At 41.1% G+C, this 23765-nt stretch overlaps 3 protein-coding genes across 3 annotated transcripts in view; 2 read left to right on the top strand and 1 right to left on the bottom strand.

The window, feature by feature from the left end:
- LOC134799015 (probable phospholipid-transporting ATPase IM) overlaps positions 1 to 11779 on the top strand; it is a 56698-nt gene extending 44919 nt beyond the window's left edge. Inside the window, exons 14-26 of the mRNA XM_063771438.1 lie at positions 228 to 399; positions 761 to 865; positions 1047 to 1232; positions 1292 to 1561; positions 2271 to 2472; positions 5863 to 5997; positions 6522 to 6673; positions 6892 to 7115; positions 7679 to 7904; positions 8083 to 8186; positions 8815 to 8988; positions 9654 to 9833; positions 10423 to 11779. Of these exons, the coding sequence (XP_063627508.1) occupies positions 228 to 399; positions 761 to 865; positions 1047 to 1232; positions 1292 to 1561; positions 2271 to 2472; positions 5863 to 5997; positions 6522 to 6673; positions 6892 to 7115; positions 7679 to 7904; positions 8083 to 8186; positions 8815 to 8988; positions 9654 to 9833; positions 10423 to 10647 (2355 nt within the window). The 3' untranslated portion in view covers positions 10648 to 11779. The remainder of the gene's footprint in view (positions 1 to 227; positions 400 to 760; positions 866 to 1046; positions 1233 to 1291; positions 1562 to 2270; positions 2473 to 5862; positions 5998 to 6521; positions 6674 to 6891; positions 7116 to 7678; positions 7905 to 8082; positions 8187 to 8814; positions 8989 to 9653; positions 9834 to 10422) is intronic.
- A 750-nt stretch (positions 11780 to 12529) lies between these two features.
- Positions 12530 to 14419, top strand: LOC134798816 (uncharacterized). Its single transcript, XM_063771202.1, has 2 exons — positions 12530 to 13643; positions 13847 to 14419. Exons 1-2 carry the CDS (start codon positions 12586 to 12588, stop codon positions 14370 to 14372), a joined length of 1584 nt encoding a protein of 527 aa, XP_063627272.1. The 5' UTR covers positions 12530 to 12585; the 3' UTR covers positions 14373 to 14419.
- Positions 14420 to 17436: 3017 nt separating this feature from the next.
- Positions 17437 to 23765, bottom strand: part of LOC134798817 (unconventional myosin-IXa-like) — a 49007-nt gene continuing 42678 nt past the window's right edge. The window contains exons 29-35 of the mRNA XM_063771203.1: positions 23014 to 23115; positions 22609 to 22746; positions 21933 to 22115; positions 21320 to 21435; positions 20819 to 20960; positions 20226 to 20410; positions 17437 to 17944 (exon numbers count right to left, since the gene is read on the bottom strand). Of these exons, the coding sequence (XP_063627273.1) occupies positions 17803 to 17944; positions 20226 to 20410; positions 20819 to 20960; positions 21320 to 21435; positions 21933 to 22115; positions 22609 to 22746; positions 23014 to 23115 (1008 nt within the window). The 3' untranslated portion in view covers positions 17437 to 17802. The remainder of the gene's footprint in view (positions 17945 to 20225; positions 20411 to 20818; positions 20961 to 21319; positions 21436 to 21932; positions 22116 to 22608; positions 22747 to 23013; positions 23116 to 23765) is intronic.

Below are 23765 nucleotides of genomic sequence, written 5' to 3'. Positions count from 1 at the left end.
TGTTTTTGACACGGCGTCGAAAAGGTTAATTGAGGTGCTGCTATCTATAATTACTGTTAAAAACAGAAATATATTTTTATCGTAAAAAGATTTCTACCGCAATGCAGTTGGACCAGTTGGTCAACTGTCGTTTACAATGCCGCAATGATTTTGTTTAATGCAACATTTGTATTTAAATAATATTTTTTAGTAAGAAAAAGCATTAACACATCCTGTAACACTTGTAGAAATTCGCGGGCGAGGGTCTACGCACGCTGGCGTTAGCGTGGCGGCCGCTAGACGAGCGCGGCTTCGCGGAGTGGAAGCGACGGCACCACACGGCGGCGCTAGCTTTACACGACCGGGACGAGCAACTCGACGCCATCTACGAGGAGATTGAGACCGACCTGCTACTGTTGGGTACGTGTTGACAGACTGTGACAGTTGTACTAGGAGTGAAGCGACGGCACCACACGACGGCGCTAGCTTTACACGACCGGGACGAGCAACTCGACGCCATCTACGAGGAGATCGAGACAGACCTGCTACTGCTGGGTACGTGACCGAGTTGACAGGCCTCTGCAATACTTGTACAATTGCGCAGGCGAAGGACCTTTAACATTCGTGCAAGTGTATGTGCGGTCAAGAGCCTATGGTTTAGACGAGAACAACAACTAAACGACAACGAGAAGGTTTACAAATCAAGCTTGGGAAGTAATTTATCGACAGTCACTTATTGAATTGCTGAATTTCATGTTTTAATATTTCATGTTGTCCTCAGGTGTTACAGCAATTGAAGACAAATTACAAGACGGAGTACCTGAAACGATAGCAAATCTTAGCATGGCGGGCATCAAAATATGGGTGCTCACTGGAGACAAACAAGGTACGAAGAATACCTAATCAATAAAGTCAACACATTGTTTTATTTCACAATTTGCAGTCAACACATCGCTCCTTGTCGAATCGCTGAAACACATCCTGTTCAAGTTTATTTTAGTTTTTTATCCTCTAGTGTGCAATGTGCCTAAGCTTTAAATAACGACAGATTATTTTGTCTTCAATAGAGACGGCGATAAACATCGGATACTCGTGCCAGCTGCTGACGGACGACATGGCGGAGGTGTTCGTGATCGACGGCGTCGCGCACGACGACGTGGAGCGACAGCTCGCCAAGTGCCGCGACTCCATCCGCGTCGTCAACACCTTCCTGCCGCCCGGTGAGTATATCTTACTCATCATTAACAGAGACGGCAATAAACATCGGATACTCGTGCCAGCTGCTGACGGACGACATGGCGGAGGTGTTCGTGATCGACGGCGTCGCGCACGACGACGTGGAGCGACAGCTCGCCAAGTGCCGCGACTCCATCCGCGTCGTCAACACCTTCCTGGCGCCCGGTGAGTATATTTTACTCATCATTAACAGAGACGGCAATAAACATCGGATACTCGTGCCAGCTGCTGACGGACGACATGGCGGAGGTGTTCGTGATCGACGGCGTCGCGCACGACGACGTGGAGCGACAGCTCGCCAAGTGCCGCGACTCCATCCGCGTCGTCAACACCTTCCTGCCGCCCGGTGAGTATATCTTACTCGTCATTAACAGAGACGGCAATAAACATCGGATACTCGTGCCAGCTGCTGACGGACGACATGGCGGAGGTGTTCGTGATCGACGGCGTCGCGCACGACGACGTGGAGCGACAGCTCGCCAAGTGCCGCGACTCCATCCGCGTCGTCAACACCTTCCTGGCGCCCGGTGAGATATATATTTCTTAAACCTAAGGTTGGTATTCCACCTGTCCAATTTCTTTGTCTAATGTCATTGTGACTCACCCTCTCATTAAGCAAAATGTGAGACGCAAATACACATTGGACCAATATATTGGACAGATAGATTACTACCCTAAACTACGTCAACATTGTGATGGATGGACTAGCGCGGCAATTCTATAGAACGTGACTGAAGCTCTACCGCAATGGACGCCGGCAACCTGACTCCAAGGCCTAATAGGAAGAAGTTTAGTGTACTGTATTCTTCGTAAGTTGTAGTTATTTCGTCAGTTTTTGAGCTTTTTCAGACCACAGAGACGTATCGGCCACCGCAGCCGTATTTAAACACTGTTTTGCTTGTGTGTAGATTTAAACCTTAAGATTATGTTATCTGTTTGACCTTCCGATTCAAGGCAGGCGTATGAACATAGGGAAAACCTTGACTCGATTGGTGAATTTGGTCTAAGATACGGTAAACAAACGAAAGAAAGCTAACAGTTACGTTTGTCGGCAGGCACTAGTGGCGGAGAGCCGGACGGGTCGGCGGCGGGCGCGCTGAACGGCGGCGCGGCGGGAGTGAGGCCGGCGGCGGCGGCGGCGGCGGCGGCGGCGGGCCGCGGCGGCGCCTCGCCCGGGCGCGCCGCCGGCGTCAAGCTCAATGCGCCCGCCGTCTCCGTCGTCACATTTAGGTGGGAACATAACATGCATGAGCACAGGTAGAGAGAACAAGAGCTACACCTTATCACCGCTACCGACCCATGCCGCCACCCCGACCCGACCTCACCTCACCCTCCCCATCTACCGCCGGATGGATTCGCAAACTAAATAACCCAGTGCCTACATTGATATCTATACCTACCGGCAAAGTTTCATTAATTCTGTAAGATGAGTAAAGTCTGAGACGGTATCGTGATGCAAATTTGACAGGCGCTGTACGCCTCCGTACATTATGTGTTTTTTTGGTTGTCAGAAGTTGACGTTTGACAATTCAATGACCACATTACAGCGCCATCTGGTTCGAGCCTCAAACTGAAGGGCACATTTTTTTGCTACCAGCAACTTAGATTTTTAAAATGTTGCGCCACAAGCAACACTTTTACATCTTTGTCCTTTCGAGTCAAACTATGAATTATGACGTCGAAACCTACTATAATCAACCAACTGAAAATTTTGGATAGTTTAGAAATGAATCGGTAAGCGCAAAAATAAATAAAGTCATAATTCCATGTACTTCTTCCGTAATCTAGCCTATTGTTAAACTGTAATGTATTGTATTCTTAAAAGTGTTTCTGTTTATACTGTTTATGAAACAAGACGCCATCACCTTTTCTTATAGTCGTAATTCAAGTATGTATCATGTTAGCACGGTTTATGGTTTAAAATATCTAAATTCCATTATGTACATTGATTATTTAACTTAGAAATGTTTTTGCGAATCCATTCACGATCGGTGTTGTATTAGTGATCATTGTGAGTTAATATGAATAACCTATGCATTCTGTAGATCAGTTGACTGCATCGCTTTATTATACCCTATAATCTGAATCACGTTTGTGTGTCTATGTTTAGCTAAAATTATATGTAAAAACTAAAGTAACTTCTGCAAAATAGTCACCAGAAGAATATTTTTCCCTTGGCTTCTACTGTAATATAGCAAGAATTAATAAAGTTCCGAACTGAAGAACGTCTAACATGATTAATTATTTATCCAGGAAGTTTTTAGTTTCAGACCTGTTACAAAAATATGGACAAGATCATGGAACGTCTTCAAATATTTTACTTTGAAAATAAAGAACGGCCTGCTTGTATTTATACATTTATTTTTACACCGTGTTTTTATTGAATTCCGTTAACTTCGGGGTATAGTTAAGTACGTTTATAAGAACTAAATGGCATAGTTAATTTAAAAAAAAAATTTTTTTTTTTGTTTTCTTTTTTGTTTTTTTTTTTTGTTTAAAAAGGAATTAAATGTAGCATATAGCGTTGTTGTAACACGGGCATTACATTTAACTCAACCAAACAATTGAAATCTGTGACATATCAATGTCATTTCGTACATCAATCGACCGAGATTGTACTTAAGTTTAGTAGCAAATGTATGAACTCATTCTAAACACTAATCAATATGTAAGCCGGCCCTAAGGCAAGTGTACACGCTTGTAGAGGCCTTATAGGAAAAAAATAAATTATGGATTATCTCCGAAATGGACTTAATTAGAACATCGGTGTCTTTGAGAAAGTTACTTGATTTAAGCTCAGGAATGCACCCTTGAAATTAACGGAAATAAAAAAAAACACGGTGTATATTTGTTACAATTTAAAGCTTCGTATCACTTATATTATGGCAGTATTGTGTATTTTGTTTATGCCTGTCAATTATATTACTTATCTTAAACGAAGAAATCAAGGTGTTATTTTGTAAAAAAAGTAAAGCCGGAATACAATTAATGCCGTGACGTATATAATTTTTAGATTTGAAAATGAAACAGTGATAATATTAGGCGATGGGCTTTCAATTGACATTACTAATGATTTTTCCAGCACTATCCTACTAAACCTTCTTCATCCATGTGACACGCAGCACCTTTCTGTAAGACCTTGACGCCTGGATGAGCGCTCCAAAATAAACGAATTACATGTTTATTTGCTTTGTACTTAGAGCTTCAGCTTCAAACCCCGTGGCAGAAAACGTTTCGTTTGAGTTAGAGCGTTGGTCAAGCGGAGACACGGTCCAGTCTGTCCTATTTGCCCCATACTCCCAGTAAGAGTGCTCTTTTTCTCTTTAACCCGTACGGTATTTCTATTTAACCTAAACACACCTTTAGAAGAATAGTAGTAACACAATTAATATTGAACCTTAACACGCTGTTTTTAGAACCATAGTCGAGCATCACGCGAAGTCCAGTGGTAGCACTGTGTATCATGTATTCGTGCGTTGGCTTGTTATTTTAGTTTTATTTACCGTTACGCTGTGATATTGATGGTTGCTACTATTGGCGCTTCAGTAAATTGGTGCAGTATTTGTTGTCATTATTAGCTAGACTAGTTTTTTAAGTATTGTGTAAATTTTTAAGTAAATTTAGTCAAAATACATCATACATCCCTATATAGCTGTCATCTCAGTTTTGCGTAGCGTACTGCCTAAACAAAACAGTTGGATCCGTAATTTTATTAGACATTTTGTTAAGACACGCAAGTTGTGCGAATTATATCTCACGCGTTGAATGTTGGTCCCTAGGACAGTTCATTTTTTTGGAGTTCAGCACAGAAATGTAACATTTCGATTGTAAAAATAATAATCCAAAAGAGACTTGAAGGAACTCATATGGACCATGATTCGAACAGGTATACAATGTCAGTAATATCTATACATGTATGTAATACCTTTAAACGAGCAATTCTTGTTTATTTATATATATATTTCGGGGATCTCGGAAACGGCTCGAAATATTTCAATGAAATTTGCTATATGGGGGTTTTCGGGGGGCGATAAATCGATCTAGCTAGTTCGAATTTTTGGGAAAACGCGCATTTTTGAGTTTTTATAGGTTTTCCGAGCAAAGCACGGTCACCCAGATATTAATACCTATACCTAGATACTTCCATGTATATTGAATAAAGAAGAACTGAGAGATTATCTTAAAGATTATTTGTCCACTGAGTATTTGGTATCGACCACAAAACTAATCTTCCATAGAGCGAGTGACCCTTCTAAATTTTTACAAAATATTACCACTTTTATAAGTTACCACGTTGTAACCCTTCAGATCGACATTTTATGACGTTTTCTTTAATGGTTCTTTTCTAATTATTGTTTTCTACATTATCTCAAAGACAAAGTTATCTCAAATACATCCCATTCATCTATTCTATCGAATTCCATACTTAAGTACTTAATATTTTAATACTCCGTTGGCTCAGCGACCCAAAATGAGACTTAATATTTAAATACTTAAATATTCAGTTTGTCAAAAAATTAAGAAACGCTAGAACAATATAGCCTATAACTAAAAGTAACAGGTTGTAACTTATATCAGTGGTCGTTACTCTAGTTCCTTTACTTGCCCTGTGTCGTACGCAAAATGTTGTAAAGTATGCCGTTATAGCAACGAGTACGCGGCGGGCGGCGGGCCGGCGTCGGCGGACTCGCACGAGCACGGTAACGACGACACTAACGGGTTCGCCATCGTCATCAACGGACACTCGCTGGTCCACTGCCTACACCCCAAGCTCGAGGAGAAGTAAGTTAATCGAATTTCAACTCGTGATGTACCATCACGCACCGCGATTGTTGCGCCATTTAGGGTCCTAGCTAAATTGGTTGTTCAATACTTACGCTATAGAATTTCTAGAGCAAGAACCCTAAATGGCTTAACAATCCCGTGTGGTGACTGTATTATAGGTATATAGTATAACTGCGTTCGCGGTTCGAGTTGTTTTCGCCTGCTGCAGTGCAGTCCTGAGTTCAATTTCTTAAATGATTGTAACTTGCAATACACACGAAAGACTCTTAATTAATATTAATAAAAAGGGACTCCGGCTTGTTTTACAAGTTACAAGACTTACAAGTACTAGAAAAGGAAACTAGCGCGCCATTTGTGAATCATTTGCGACAAGATCGCGGACTGTTCCCAATTCGCATGCATATGATGAACAGCAAGTGATTCACGAATGGCGCACTACCCGCACATCTGCCTGCGCAATAATCATTTTAACTAAGTAAGAAGAGTTTGTGTTGTAAATTAAATTGTTTTACGTGGCGCAGGTTTCTAGAGGTGGTGCTGCACTGCCGCTCGGTGATTTGCTGCCGCGTGACGCCGCTGCAGAAGGCCATGGTGGTCGAGCTGATCAAGAAGGCGCGCCGCGCCGTCACGCTCGCCATCGGCGACGGCGCCAACGACGTCTCCATGATCAAAGGTGCGTGCCTCTACCATTTACACTTTAATTACTAGGTGGAGCATATAAGACGACTAAAGGTTTTTCGCGATTTCGGGGTTGGTCCTATAGTAAAAGTTGCTCAGTATAATCCCAAAACCGCCCTGGCAACAGGAATGCAGTTATTTTTAGGCCACCGTGTATATGCAGCGCACGGCCCGGCCTTAAATTGAAGGCCTAACAATGATTTAATGTTTCAGCGGCCCACATCGGCGTGGGCATATCCGGACAGGAGGGCATGCAGGCGGTGCTGGCGGCCGACTACTCCATCGCGCAGTTCCGCTTCCTGCAGCGGCTGCTGCTGGTGCACGGCCGCTGGTCCTACTACCGCATGTGCAAGTTCCTGCGCTACTTCTTCTACAAGAACTTCGCCTTCACCGTGTGCCACTTCTGGTTCGCGTTCTTCTGCGGGTTCAGCGCGCAGGTTAGTTAGCTTAGCTCTAAACCCGTTATCGTGTACACAACTGTATAAAGAACTATGGTTCAACGACTAAAGCAGGTGCTAGCGCGAGCCTTCTGCGCAAGTAACCCTTGCGCTCTGTGTTACTGCGCATGTAGCCCATGCAAGTAACTTGCACGATGGACAAACACACGCGAGTACGGGTGGTATTCCAGGTTGTCCAATTTCTTGGTCCAATGTGCATTGCGTCTCACTCTCAGTAAGCAAAATGTGAGACGCAAATACAAATTGGACAAAGAAATTGGATAGGTGGAATACCACCCTAACCAATGCGTGTAAATTGAGCCCGGCCGCAAACTGCGCAGGCTACTTGTGACATTAACCCTTTGTTAACCAGATATAAAAATACACGATTAAAGCCTCATCACCTCTATAAAGTCCTAAAAATTCTGCATAAGAAAAAATACAATTAAGATGATGTTATAAGGGGAAGAAGTGGTCATTTTTGAATTATAATATCTAAGAGTCGTATAAAGGGTTAAGCACCTTAATAACCCAACGTTAGTAACCGAAGTACTCATTTACAGACGGTTTTCGACGAGATGTTCATCTCAGTGTACAACCTGTTCTACACGTCGCTGCCGGTGCTGGCGCTGGGCGTGTTCGAGCAGGACGTCTCGGACGCCACCTCGCTGCAGTTCCCCAAGCTCTACGTGCCCGGCCACACCTCCCAGCTGTTCAACAAGACGGAGTTCATCAAGTCCACGCTGCACGGTTGCTTCACTTCGCTAGTGCTGTTTCTCATCCCTTATGGTACGAGTCTAGAAAGGCTATATAACTTCAAACAACTATGTTTATGCTAAAACATTGGAGAGCAAGGTAGAATCACCACTTTCTCTCATATATTCATACTCACGTGTGGTATTGTGACACAGATTAGAATGTTTTTTTTTTTAATTAAATATATTTGAATAGTGGTTTGCCTCCGCAGGTACTTATAAGGATGGTCTGGCGCCCGACGGCAAGATCCTCTCCGACCACATGCTGTTGGGAAGCGTCGTGGCGACGATACTAATCATAGACAACACGACGCAGGTAAGAAGGTTTACTGATAGCATATTATAAAATTAATCCACTTATATGAGCCCCACGAGTCTAACCTTGTCGGCCGGCGATGGCGGGATAACTTGGACTCCTTCTTGAGAGGCTGGCCAGATATGGCACTAAACAGAGGCGACTGGAAGAAGAGGGGGGAGGCCTTTTCCCAGCAGTGGGACACAGTGGGCTCTGAATAATAATAATAAAATAATAATAATCCACTTACTTTTTTAATCTTTCGGTGGTTTCCTAAAGGCCTTCCGAATACTCAATGTCAAAAGTTCGCTTAGCCATCATATCTCACGAAAGCGACTATAAAGCCCCATTAAGACGGTTCAAGAACTTGCATGCAATATTCGTTACATTGCAGTATTTGTTCGATCGACTAAATACATTGTACTTTGTAGTCAGCAATGTATCGAATATTGCATGCAAGTTTTTGAATCGTCTAAATGGGGCTTAATCTGTGGACCATGTTATAGACCCGAGATCTAAAAAAAATACTATTCTTCTTCCTTGTGAATCGACTTATGTTTATCACTACAGTTTATGAAAATAGTTGTTAGGAACTACGTCGATTAGTGTACGATTATTTTGTTGTTTTAATAATTTGGTTGTGATTTAGATCGCCCTGGACACGACGTACTGGACGGTGTGCAACCACGTGACGATCTGGGGCTCGCTGGTGTCCTACTTCGTGCTCGACTACTTCTACAACTACGCCATCGGCGGGCCGTACGTCGGCTCGCTCACCGTCGCGCTCACGCAGGCCACCTTCTGGTTCACGGCTGTGCTCACTGTAAGCATTGTGAAACTATACATAGATACACATTATATATAAAACTGTCCTGTTATATGTATATTGGTGGACAGTGTGCAGAAAATAGTGATTCAAAAGACTCTAGCGATCTCTTGACGCCTAAAAGGCTAAAAGCCTATTTCTATTTAATTTGTAAAATAGGCTTTTAGCCTTTTAGGCGTCAAGAGATGAGGCGAGCCCTAAAAAAAGAGCTAAAAGGCTCGAGTCTTTTGGATCACTAGCAGAAATTGAAATATTATCTTTTTCCTTGTGGAGTCATTTTTATGAAATTAGTCAATAAGATATGAATCACGGCATGAATGCCCACATTATATTTCCGTTCCTCAAGGTTTCGTTTTGCACATAAATTTGACTAGTTTCTCGGCTTTTTTCGATTATGTAAGGGGTGAAAAATGAGTACTAAGATTTAAATACCCAGTACAAGTGAGTGAGAAATGGAGTTGTATCGACACCGAAAGCACCTGGACTGGACAAGCCATGTGACTGTCGTTTGTAGAAAACGTCAATCGTAATATGGAAATGAGCGCGTCATTTTTTGTCGCATCCGTCATTTGGATACATTTTGGCATGTCGATTGTCATTTTGGCAGCGACCCTCGAGACGAATGTTACCTTGTGTGTGTGTGTGTGTGTGTGTTCGTGCAGATGATAATCCTGATGGTGCCGGTGGTGTCGTGGCGGCTGGCGTGGTCGGTGACGCGGCCCACGCTGGCGGAGCGGCTGCGCGCGCGGCAGCGCTGGCGCGAGGCGGCGCCCGCGCCGCGCACGCCCTCCGCGCGCCGCGTGCGCCGCTCCATGCGCTCCGGGTACGCCTTCGCGCACCAGGTACATATTACACTAAACTTATCAACAACACTTGAATTTTAACTAATATTTATTCCATGAAGTACCCGTACACCGTATAGAATACCGTTTCGACTACTTTATATACAAAATTTCAAGCTATCGGTAGAATTCCGATCGGCCGCTACGAATATATGTAGCGATTGGCTACGTGTGAAATGCACTTGTAAAAATAATACCGATGATCACTTCGACGTGACAAAAGCGATAGTTTTCATGTCGAGTATAATATTACTCTGTATTTGACTTCTGTAAATAGGTTGTGCTTGTGATAAATATCAAATATAGATGGTCAAGCAAATCCTGTCAGTAGAAAAAGGCGCGAAATTCAAATTTTCTATGAGACGATATCCCTTCGTTCCTACATTTTCAAATTTGCCGCCTTTTTCTACTGACAAGATCTGCTTGACCAGGTGTAGTAAGAAAAATAGAGCGACGCCAGCCTGACAACGAGATAGTTGCTAGATCAGCACCACCTTCACGCACATTACATACAATAAAAACTCTCCATCAGGACCGGAGGGAATACATTTTTTATCCTTTACTAATACGGACATGTTATATTGTGCAGGAGGGCTTCGGGCGCCTCATCACGTCAGGCAAGATCATGCGGCGCATCCCGCACGCGGACGCGGCGCTGCACGCGCTGGCCGCGCTGCCCGGCAAGTTCAGCGCGCGGCCCGGCACGCCTCCCGCCGAGCCCGACCCGGCGGTCTTCGCCACCTCCCCCGCCTCCCCCGGCACACCCCCCAGCCCGAGGGCACCCAAGCAGGACCTCGACTCCGTCGACTTATGAGCGCCGCCGACCCGCAGGACTGTAGTTCGCTAGTGCCCGTGTGTGTGAGAGTAGCGTGCCGGACTGTGCGTGTACACTGTACGTACGTGTACGCGACCCGTGCGATCTCGGGGTCGAGGGCCCCTTTTGTACTTTAATATTTATTCGGCCCGGGGCGGCCGTGATTTCCTTAAAAAGACGAAATGTACAATATAATATCGAGAGTAAAGTTTGTAAATACTGAGAGGGTTACGAACGAACCATAATTTTTTAAATAGACGGCATAATGTCGTCGCGACTCATATTGTGATAACGTTACTAGAGTTAAAATTCGTATTATATTATTACCTATATTAAATTATATTTGTTGATCGAGAGTATATATTGATAGATATTTATTATGGTACGTGCTAAGATTACTCTTTTATATCGGAAAGCGTAGTATTTCGTAATATTTGTTTACGTGTTAGACGACCTAGTTCCGTTCCGCAGCACTCCCGATCGTTCGGTATCGTTTCATTAGTTCCGGTCCCGCGACCGTTCGCAATCCATTAGAACAATATTAGTCGTAGTGTCACGATACCTTCTATAATCTCGATGATAATTCCTCGAATCGGCTTATTATTATTTCTTTTTGAATTTGTTGTTTTCTACTAATTTCATTGAACTTTGTTACATGTTTTGTCTGTTGATTTCCCTTAAGAGCTTAATGTTTTCAAATGATATTTAATTGTCGTCTATGTGTCCGAAAACTTAGAAAAATGTGCATTTAAACTGAACTGTACAATTCCGCAAGCAGTGAAAACGCCACATTCATTTAAAATGTAAGACATCAATTTGTTATTGTTGTGCCAACAACATTGTAGCCTAAGTGTAATTTATTACTCACTGTTTGCTTGATATTGAAAAAGTACCAATTGAAGTAGGTATTTATAAGCTGTACAGTTGAAAACTAAGCTGATCGTCCTATAGTAGTAACCGATCCGTGTAAATGATATATCCATACCGAAAATGAAACTTGATGCCGAGTACGCTCGAGAGCGCGCCACATGCCTTAATATCATATAAAATTGGATGTTGCATTTTAACTGCATGCGAATTGAAACATGAATTTGCTTTGGAATCGATTTTTTAATAAAAAATATAATTCTTATGAACTGAGTTTTTGTTTTTTCATCTACGTGCCTTGACCCGTTCCTAGAAGGATAGTTATTAGCATATTAGGGGCCCAGGCTCATTAAATGTCATGAAATCATTGACATATATCTGACGGGCCTTACGGGCACTAAGAATGGTGCTAGTTCAGCGGTGTCACTCACGAATTCGACCCAATCGTGCACTCTAAGTTAACGCAACTAGTTGCGAGTTGCGCCAAATCGCGCGCGTGATGCTGACTCATCAACCAATCGCGTTGTGGCGTTAGACTGCACGAATTCGTGTGCGTGACACTGTTGTACTAGCCCCTTATCGCCCGTAAGGCCCTACCTTGCATATATCTCAATGGAAATCATGAAAAAAACAGATGAAGAGATTTCTATGGGCTTTGGTTTAAAGTATAAATCACTGACAGGGCTTGTATATTCAATTATTTACAGCTGCCAGCTGGACACTTTAGCAACAGTTCTCCCATAAAAGATTGTCCGCGCATAAATCCTATAGATTTGCGTCCGTGAGGGACAGAACATACGAAATTCGCGTGTTTTTTTTTCTCAGGTCAGGGTTGTTATTGTTAAAAAAATATTTTCGAACGCTCTGAAACGTTTATCGCGAAGGTTTCTGAACGTAGGGTACGTCCAGAAATATTTGACACATTTGACATAAAAATTCATGACAGGTGAAGATAACCTCAAAATCTATGCTCAAAATGCTGGATTGTTCAAAGAGAATTAAATCACTACGTGGATTGCTCATAATATACAGGCGCTCTCATTTTTAATTACATTTAATCTAAGGTTAAAAATGAGTCAATCTTGTCAAATAGTACCCTGGTTTGATAGCAAAGAGTGGTTTGAGGTGTATGAGAAGATTTATTCTTCGCCCTCGTTAAATAGTAAACAAGAAGCACTTGAAATATTATTAGTGTGGAAAGCTAGATGTCCCTCTCTCCCGGCTGGCATCGAGTCTACCCTTGGTCTACTGGAAGTTCACATTCAGGATTCTACACAAGGAGATGAAAAATTGCTTCGCTTGGCATATGCCACTGCAATGATGCGGTTTGTGAATCACATGCTTGATGCAGAAATAGCCAAAGGCACAAGTTTACATCAGGCGGCCAGAGTTTCTGATGTTCCAGATTGGATCATAGATTTGAGACATGACACTGCACATAATAATGTTCTACCATCAATTGAGATACTCAGAGAAGCATCATTAATAGGCCTGGAATGGTTAAACAATAATTATTGGTCAAAGCATAGAGAATTTATAAAAGATTTTGTATCTGGCCATAAGGAAATAAATAGTACAGATGAAAATAAAATATCAGTTCTAATTAATTTCTGTACCACATTGAGCATATGTGCAAGCCCCAGTTGTAAAATAAAGAATGTGAGCGACATTACTGACAACAATATGAGGGAAGCGATTATAAATGATGCAAGGGATTTATTTGCTAATAGTATGGACTTTTCCAACCTCAAAACTGTGTCTATTGTGTCTTTAGTCAACACTCTAAATATCAATGCTAAGAGGCTGCTAAAATCTAAGAATACACCTGCTTTAGTGAACAAAGCTCTGACTAGCGAGGACTCACTATTCCTTTCTTCAGACCTGTTACATTATTTGTGTGAAACTGATTTTTATATCAAAGGCAAGCTCAGTTTTCAGTATGTTCAGTGTTTTGAAGTATTGCTCACATTCTTGCAAACAAATGATTTGCTAATGGACTTTGTCCAAGATTTAATTAAATTTACTAGTGAAGAAAATGACAGTGAAAAACGCAAGCTTGCTGCTCTGTGGGTTTCAGAAATATTACAAGCACTGAAAAAATCTGTGTTATTCAGTCATAAAATAAAAGGGTGAGTAAATTATTTCATTTTGAAATATTATCAATATATCATGTTTAGGTGTATTCCATGGTTTCCCGTACAAGTTGGGTCTTTATTGTAACAAAATAGTTTTTTTAATGGTTTTATGTAAACAGTGTTGCAATTCCATGATGTATACAAGAGGGATGTCACTCCATGTCTACAATTTAAAACAAAGCTTCTTCCACTTTCAGATCTGATCCTGATCACACCAGAAATAAGAAGGGGAAAGAGTTGAAACTCTTATATAAACATTGGTTCCCGAATGAGAAACAAAGTGGCCTGTTGTTGGACCTCCACAAAGGTGTTCCCACTGAATGGATGGATATAAAATTCATTCAACCTATCATATCAGCATACAACCCATATCTGATATACTTTATTAAACCCCTACTTGATTTGGTGGAGCCAAGTGTTCCCAAAATAAATATTGATAAAATTTGTAATTTAGCTAAAATAATCTCAACACCAGAGTCTGGTCCTGCACATACAACTAAAGTATACACCATTGAAGACTTGCAATCAAGTCAAACTAGCAGAGTAGTAGCTCAGGATCCAGACTCGGACTGCATGGAAATATGCGAGGAAGAGGTATTGGATAATACAGCAGTTTGTGAAGAAGAGTTTCAAACAGGTATCTGGCAAAGAGCATCGTCAAATTACTATTGGTCCCTATGTCCTGTTGGAATTTTGCCTTGGCAAATACATATTAAACAATAGGACCTTATAATATTGGATACTGAATAAAACATTTGATTCCACAGCAATTTTTATTTTTTCATAGTTTGTATACAGTATAACATTTTGGTTACATTCATTATATTGACACATTATAGGATCCCTAACAATAAATTGAACAATATACATGTTATTAGTATATTACAAGATTAACAATTACATAGGATGTTCACAGTCAAATAGCATACAGAAATATGATCTAACCAAACTTGAACGGCATAGTATTGGTCCTTAGCACACTAATCATACTAAACAAACATCTCTAGATCATATTTAGTAATTGGTAAAATATCAAAGTAATATCATGTCAAAATATTTGTTTAAATATATAGAATGCTATTTGCCGCAAGCGATAGACACGATAGAATGGCCAAAGCGTGTTTTAAATTTACATTACACATGATGGGTACATGATAAGTTCGTAGTAGACATAGACAGGCCATACGTAACACTACAGCAACAGGATCAACAACGACATAACGCCTCCGAGCAGGCCACCTCAATACATTCGTTAATGACTATATTCTGATAAAAATTTAATTTTGCTATTTTTTTTATATAGGCACCTGAAGGGCATATACATATGAAACAATAAAATTGATAGGCACTTTTAGAAACTAAATTGTTTACGTAATAAAGAGTTTTAGCAGTTTCTTAGATAAAATGTGGTACTTTGCTAAAATCGTTTAAAAACTAATAAAAATATTTACATAATTAAAAAATGCTAAATGAAACTTAATTAAATTTACACACACTTCTAAAGTGTCCATAGGGTTTAATCGTACAGTAATTATAATTCTATACAAAACGCATAACTTATGTTAAAATGACCTATGAGTATAGTATGTTCCCATTGCTCAAGGTAGTTTTAAAATTGGGGAATCCTACAAAATACCTAGAAATTAAATTTAATATCCATTTAACAGGGTAGCGATAAAATTGAATTTTACTGGGAGTATCGACGCCACAGTGAGCACCAACAACAAAATACACGCCAATGATTGCAATTCTCACAAAATATAAAAGGCACAGAAAATACACGCAATTTCGACGGCGTCGCCCTGGCGACGTAGGACCCCAATGCTTTGCACTTAATTTTTAACATAACAAGTGTCTAAAGAATTAATTTCTACTAATTTATAAATAAGTCATTGCCCTTGTGAGATTCTAAACGGATATTATGGCATAATAAACGTTGTATTACCGATGCAAATTAAACTTAATAGAAAGCGCCATCCTGAATATAATTGAGCGACATACCTCGTCTTGGTCAAAGGTACAACAAGAATATATAAATATAGTTAAATGATAAATTTCTCAGATATTCGTTGTATAATAGTTGACTAAGTAATATTAGAAAGCAGGTAAAATATTTGTGACTTAATAATAAATTCAATAGCTTATGAATAGACAGTCTTTAGATAATGAAGCGAAATTAAAAGTATGAAGCGAAGTAGATACATTTACTAGTTATTGTAATCTGTTTGTGTAGTCGTATATGGCAACCTGACTGCGTATGTCAAGGCGGAAGTACAGAACTAAAATAGTTAATATAATTAAAAAGCATGATCATGTTAAAAATGGAAACAGCACAGTTAAAACAAGTTTCAGAGTAAAAAATATAATGACTGTAATATTTGATAAAAATAGTTATTTCTTCTAACGATTACGGAATTGAAATCACAATCGAAATACTATCGCCTAAATAAAGAAAAATCTCAATATTTCCCAACATACACGCATCGAACTATAAATCAATATTGCTAATCGGTAAAGGTTTACATATGTACAGACAGAAAATATATCCTAAAATATAATGTCGGTGCAAAGATAAAGACTGTATGAAAAATACTATTTCATAATTATCATTTGGACACGCGCGGGACGACGTGCTCGCCGCCCCGAGTAAGCTCTTTCTACGTCAGTCGCAGCGACACGAGGGCAGTCGACAACGCGAGTGAACTCAGCGTTTTAAAAATAGTTTTTCATTTTTTTTATTTGTATTTGTTGTTTTAGTGAATTGGGAGTTTTGTTCTTCAAAATTATTACCAGATTTGAAGAACAAAACTCCCAACACATGTATAAAGTTCTGAAAGAGTTTTATACTAAAAAAATAAGGAATCACTCAAGAACGTTCACCGCAGAGCTCAACTCGCTGCCGGCCGGAGACAAACTATTAATTCGTTTTCTTCCACTTAGTTATGTGGACACATTTCGCCTCAAATCTCTAATATGTGAAATGTGGAATGTTTCGCGTGTGGTCAACGCACAACGGAATGTTAAGTCTTACCATACACTTTTAAATTATTGTATGAGATCACTATAACTATTTAAGTACTCGTCTAGATTGCCTTCGGCCGTGACTGCTCGTGGCTCGACTACTGGCAAGAATATAGTAACTTCAATAACGAGAGAAACATCAACATCTTGTAGGAACAACAGAACCAAACATGAAGACATTCTGATGTCAATATACTAACAAACTGAGGAACCGAAAATGGCGCGTCCATTCGGGACCCGAACGCCCTTTGAACATTAACGTAATAAAGACACAATGATCACATTTCACCGTACTAGTAAACATCAACGCTAATGACTAACACATCTCCTTACCATAGCGTAAGGTACCACGGCAAGAATATCGATGCAACTGGTCGGATGAGTTTTGTACACAACCTAATAGGCTTCATTTCAATAGTACACATGTGGGCGTCCACCCCTACACTAAACAAAAGATTGCTTTTCGCACCATAAAGCCGCTAAAAACAAGTTTCTAATAGCGAGTAGCTTGAAAACTCTCAAGTTTTCAGAATAGAGTTTTATAGCTCCAACGACTGATCCTTTTTTAGTTTATTCTTATAGAGCTTGACACCAATTTGAACAGTCGTGTACCATAAAATGGGGTTACTGTGACAATTATTATTAGGCCAACATATTTTTTTTTGCAGCACCAGTAAATATTTACCAATAAACTTCAACCCATTCAAATTGATCTTTCAAATCAAATTGATTAATAATTAATAATAATGCTTTTTTTTAAAGCAGGTTTAATTTGTCTCTATCAAAGTATTCCGGCCTTTTGTAAAGTCACCCCATTTTATGGAATAATAACCAATAGTAAGAACAGTTTTTCTTGTCATTGCAATGTAACGACATTAAGGTCGTCGGACATTAAGAAGTACATTCTGAATACAATAGAGAGGTCAGTGTCCTGCCGTTCTACTAATAAGAACTTTTCTAAATAATTACCTAAAAGTAACCTCTCGCCTCTCGCTGTAGCGGCAGGTTCATTATTTATTTGTCATAAAAGCGGCACGCGCGGGCAAGAGGCAGTACGACGCTTATGTGCATCTAGCTGAATGTTGGGTAATCTGACGCGGTCAGTCCGGACAGTGGCCGGCGGGCCGGGCTGCTACACCATGATGGGGTCGTCGGAGGAGAGCTGGCGGTGCAGCAGGCGCTGCGAGCGCGCCGACAGCCCGCTGAGGTCGTCCGTGCTGCCGAACTCGCCGTCCTGCTCCGTGGCCGACAGCAGGTCGTCGTCCGACGTCGCCCTGCATACAGAATCACGTCACCGTGCGTTCACCGAACTAGAATACCTGACGTATGTCCGGTATCCAACCGGCGGCGATCAGCGAGTTGCATTAGGCGCGTGGTTTCTTTACGGACGATATTTATCCCTACAGTACTCGCTTGTAAACATCTAGCGATCAGCGGTTATAATACGTATTTCTTTTGTTTACGATATCTACAATTCTACACTGTAATTGCTGTGAGAAAATAGTCCTTTGCTTCTCGCTTCATCGCCGCAGGTACCAGCGTAAATAAATCGTTAATATAAACAAACCTAAGAGTGTGTCGATAATAATAAAAGTTTTGATATTCATTAAATCGATTTCAAATGAATAAAAACAATAATTTAACACAATATAAACCATTAATTGAGAAATTTTTTACTTAAACATAAAATTCTAAATTTACTAAATCTAACTCGATAAAAGTACTAGCGAATCTGTACGTATACGATCAATCGAAAAAGCCTCAAATGCCGTGAATGCCTCGCCGCGTAAAATTCAATTGGGATATTACATGAGACAGTTTCTGTCAATTCGTCGATATAATCGGTCGCCGTCTTCTGACCGACCGTCTACTCTACTCAGAGGAACCTTCATCGATATAATCGGTGGCTGACTTCTGATCGACTAGACACTCGGAATCTTCGTCGATATATTTGGTCGCTGTCCTCTGATCGTCTAAACGCTCGGAATCTTCGTCGATATATTTGGTCGGTGACTTCTGAACGACTAGACACTCGGAGGAATCCTGCGAGGACAATCTTCGGTAACAGCAGACGGGGATAGAAGTGGAGCCGAGCGCGTGGGAAGGCTCGGGGTCGCATTCCCAAATAGTCCTGAAATTAGTCGCGTTTAGGAAAGGTGTCGCCTTATAACACTGTAAGGCTTACCGTTACAGTTACAATGCAAGATAATCTTCTAACTTTGGAAGATAAACGTGTATTTTATTTGACCTATTGCAATTAGAGAATTAAATGGACCAAGAACTTCGGTACAACTTAATTTTTCCGCTACGGAACTTGACTGGGAAAGTATGATAAATACGAACTGATTGTAGAAGGGTTGTGTGGATGGCATTGTCCGTACATGTCAAACTCCAGAGTTTTAGACATTGCCAGTTTTCTGTAATCAAATCATTTTTTGAACAATTGAAACATTTAGTAATTTTACGAAAGTAAATGCCGATTAAGTTCTGAGTAATAGGTATCTGGAAAAATTTAGCTCGATTTGAAAATGTTTCAAGCAGTTATCACTTAAGGCCTATAAAAGGCTAAACTTTCTTTTAAATATAACTACCCTTACCACCAGTCACTGACAGTTCAATAATGACATATTCACTAGCTTGTACGTAACTTACTTTCTATACATCTCGCTCGTACTGGTATATTAGGGCGAGCGAGATGTATAGAAAGTAAGTAGACGTTAGTGAATATGTCACTTATGTCAGTTTCGACATTGTCAGTGACTCGTAGTAAGGTTAAAGATGTGGTTTTGGTACGATTTAAAAGCTTATAAGGCGGGCGGGCAGCAGCGTATAGCTAGCCGGAGCTGTCACGTCATGCAAGATAACGGCGACACGAAGCGACACGGGTTTAGAGGCGACATCTACAGTTTATGAGGCATCCGCAGATCAATCGCATATTATACATAAACGCTAGTACGATAAACGTATAAAAACGTCAGTAACGTCAGTGACGTTTAACCTGGAAAAGCAAAAATATTTATATTATTTCTGGTTATTTACAAAGCTAGAAATAGCTAGCGGCCGTCAATTAATATGCCAACACTTATCCACTCCGTTTCTTTTAAATATGTGTTTTCATATTTACGGCCAAAATAACTATTTCTATTTTAAAATTTGAACGCATGAATGAATAAGCGAGAGCTTCAAACAAAATTAGCTCATGTTTAATCCCGATCTGCTGAATGACTTGAGTCAACTTGTGCTTCCAGATCTAGCGAATGCGCCGCTAGCATGCCAATCGCGACTCATTTTCGAAAGGATCGCCTACTGCTTGGCTGCATTTCGTACAGTCAAGGTATCAAATATCGACACAGGAAAAGCTCCAAAAATATGTATACACGACCTTACATTAAGGTGTACATATTTTGGACACTTGGTGGATTGAATGTGCAGCGGGCGAACGATTCGTGACTGGCGTACAAGCGGTGTATTCACGAAATCTACACACAATGTTACGGATCACCCTATTACAAGTGGCGTTCAAAAGGCAAACGAGGCGGACAGAAGCAGCCATACCTGATAAGCGTGGGCAGGTTGGAGGTCAGTATGGCCTTCTCCTTCTGTATCTCGCAGATGTGTCCGACGAGCAGGCGCTCCTCGCGGCGCTCCTCGGGCTGCGCGCTGCGCAGGGAAGACAGCCGGTCCGTGGCCGTGTGGCACGCCGTGTCCAGTGTCGCGATGTCTTGCAGCATGCCGCGGACCTGACAAATATTAAATCAGTTGCCGTAAATCCGGAGGACTAAGAGTACGGCTTCAGTGGCAAGTGAACAGCTTCAAAGTAACAAAAGTAAGCGCAGCATGCACTTGGGCCGCTTGTAACAGTTTGCCGCTTTGTTTACAGTTGTTTAACATGAACGCGGAATTTCTTAAAATTAAGAATCAGTAAAATTTCTAAACTCTTCCTAATCAATGGCGCTATTGGCTCTGTCGCCGCGATCTTGGTGAAGGTTGTGACCCAGGTTTTATAACAAATGTTAGTAAAATTCCCTACCCTTAACTGACTCTAACAAGAGTAACAAGGGCCCTAAAGGCCGCCTTTTCTCCAATATAATAATAATAAGTCATTGTTTACACAGCTAATATTGTTATAACGTTCACAGTGTACTCACGGTGCGAATCTTGTCGGACAGGATGGCCTCGAGGCAGGCGGTCTGGCGCGCGATGTCGTGCAGCGAGTCCTGCGCGGGCTGCACCTTGTGCGTGCGCAGGATGCACGGCGCGAACACGATCGCTAGCGCGTTCGGGCCCATCCTACATCAATAAATATTTGTGTAAGAGTACGGTCTGAGTGGCAAGCATCCAAAAAAACGTCAAATTAGCTTAGCGTATTTAATATAATTATTATAATGGAATAATTAACAGTTATGGTGATAAATAGAAACATCACATCGCAATTATGTGATTCGATTATGTAAGATTAAATGTTTTGGTTCGATACTAAGCGCGACTTGCAGCATCCCACTAACCCGGGGTTAACCGGTTAAACCGCTAACTCAGTATCAAATTGTACTGGTAACAACCCGGGTTAGTGGGATGGTGCAAGTGGCGCTAAGAAGCTTAAACCGTCAATTTGTTTATCTATTTTTAGTAGGAAAAAAACTGTTGTTTACCTGTTATTTTCTTCCCCTAAAGCTACCCTCGCCAAGTGGAATATTAGCCTCTCCACCAGGTCGAAATTAGGCTTGGGTAGCTTTCTTAGAATCGTAAATATGCTGGATACTCGTTCCTGGAAATAAAATCATTATTGTAAAAATACAACACAGTATACATTATAAAGAGAGATGCTTCCGTAAAAGTTGGGAGTAAAAACACATTTGGACGTTTGTTATTCCATGTTCGAAAAATTAGGCTTTTATTCCACCTTATTCATATACTTGTACGGCGAATCGTTAGTGTCTGTCCAGCAGAACGAGTCAAAATCCAAAACAGTAAATAAAAGGTCTGCCAATAATTTTTGTTAAATAGGCAGGCAAAATTCTTGTCATATAGTTTTGAAACATAGCTTGTAAGCGCCATTTGCACCATCCCACTAACCTGAGGTTAACATGTTAAACCGGTAACCCAGTGTCAAATTGTGCTGGTAACCATGGTAGCTCCAGGTTTAACCGGTTAAAACCGGGTTAGTGAATGGTGCAAGTGGCCCTAACACGTTTCGCTGGCGCGACTCTAATCTCTCTGTATGTCGGTGAAACAGAGGCCAAGCCGAGTGGTCTAGTGACATACCGCGGGGTCGGAGATGTCGGCGGCGATGATGAAGTCGTCGTAGAGGTCGAAGGTGAGCAGCGGCTCGGGCAGGTCGCGGAAGAACCCCTTGAGCACGGAGGCGCGCACGTGCACCGCGTACAGCTCCAGCCGCTCCACGCCCTCCTCGGGCCGCTCGTCCAGCAGCCGCCGCAGCTCGCGCACCTACATATCATACACGCACTTAGTACCTACTGCCTGTTTTGTTTCATTGAACAATAGTATCAAGTAATTGTAATTCGAGAGATCAGCGAAATGGATATAGGAAAATAATAGACGCTGACGATAATTGATGTCCAAGGCGAGTGTGCGATTGGCGGCGGTCACCAAGTAGCGGTTTTTGCCAACTAGTTAATGGCACTCTCGAGTAAAAAAGAGTAAGTCACCAAAATGTTGACATCGTCTGCCTGACAAAAAATTACTTCTTTGACATTTACTTTTCCCGTGAGTTTTCAACAAAGATCCTAAATTCAATAAGTACCGTATGTTAATAAATGTTGAAATTTTCGTTTATTAGCACTGTAAAGATTAATCATTGACATCAATTTATAGGGTATTTACCACCATTGCTGCTGACTAAATAGAAAGTCAAGTCAATCAATAGTATAGTAATTTTACCTAAATTGTCATCACATTCAAGGATTAAATGAGCGTGTACCTTGGAACTGAGTCCGCTTTTCCTGTAGAGCCCCTCGGTGTAGAGGCCGGTCATCTCGATGGTGGTGATGAGGCGGTCCACCACTATGGGGATGTTGCTGTCGCCCGTCGGTAATTCGCTTAGAGGGACACCGAACACCTACAAACAAATTATTACTAATTAGATTTTTATTTTAATAACTTCTATTCGTGGTTTTTAACTGATTGGCGCAAAAGCGTCTAATGTTACTTGTAATTAAGTTATTATCGTTGCTTAGTTTGGGAACAGCTGGATCTGTACAACTAGCATAATTTACAGCAGCTCGCGCGACTTAAGATCCAACATTATAGCAAGTACGCGTTTCACTTAATCCACACATTACATGGCGACCCTGCCAGTATTTAAATATGAATATTTTTGAATGACCTTTCCCCGCTTGCAGACTCCGAGCTGCTCGCGGCCGCCGGCGTCCACGGCGCCCACGATGGCGGCCGAGGCCGCGCCCGCCTCCTTGCGGCACTGCAGCACCTGCGACACAACCAGAACTTATTACATCAATGCTGATCAAAGGGGAGTTGATGATGCCTGTTCGTGAATCGTGCTCGTGGGTTTATTTATTTTCATATGAATATACTGTATACAATCAACTCTAAACAAACTATGTTATAAAATTAAATCTAGAAATGAACTTCATTGTTAGCAAAGTGGGAAAAAACAAGTTATTAGAATATGCCGAAATTTGAAAGAATTAAATTGGTCCACAAGTTACGAAAACACACTGAAAGTACTTCGTCAAACACGTTTTTGCAATAAATAACATAAAATAGGTGGAATCAAAGAGTTTTTTCTCATAGTTACCAGTTAGTTTGATCTTTGATTTGACTTGCTATAAAGGAAAATAGCGTCGTTGCTCTTACCAAATCTGATATGTGCGAGATTTTAATCAAATGAATTAATACCTTATGTATTTTGTTGCTAGGTGACTATTTGTCAATCAAAAATCGAGCACATATCAGCATTGGAAAGCGCAACGACGATAGCCTATAGTGTGGATTTGTATTGCTAAGAAACGGGTAATAGGTATATGGACACGTCTGGATCTTAAAAAGCAAGATCAAAAAAGAAATGTTTTTCAAGAATGGATGCCGTGAAACAAGTTCACCTTGTTATTGTAGGAA

This window comes from Cydia splendana, chromosome 17, assembly GCF_910591565.1.
Source record: "Cydia splendana chromosome 17, ilCydSple1.2, whole genome shotgun sequence".
Taxonomy (NCBI): Eukaryota; Metazoa; Arthropoda; class Insecta; order Lepidoptera; family Tortricidae; genus Cydia; species Cydia splendana.
This window is presented reverse-complemented; position numbering and strand designations above follow the sequence as displayed.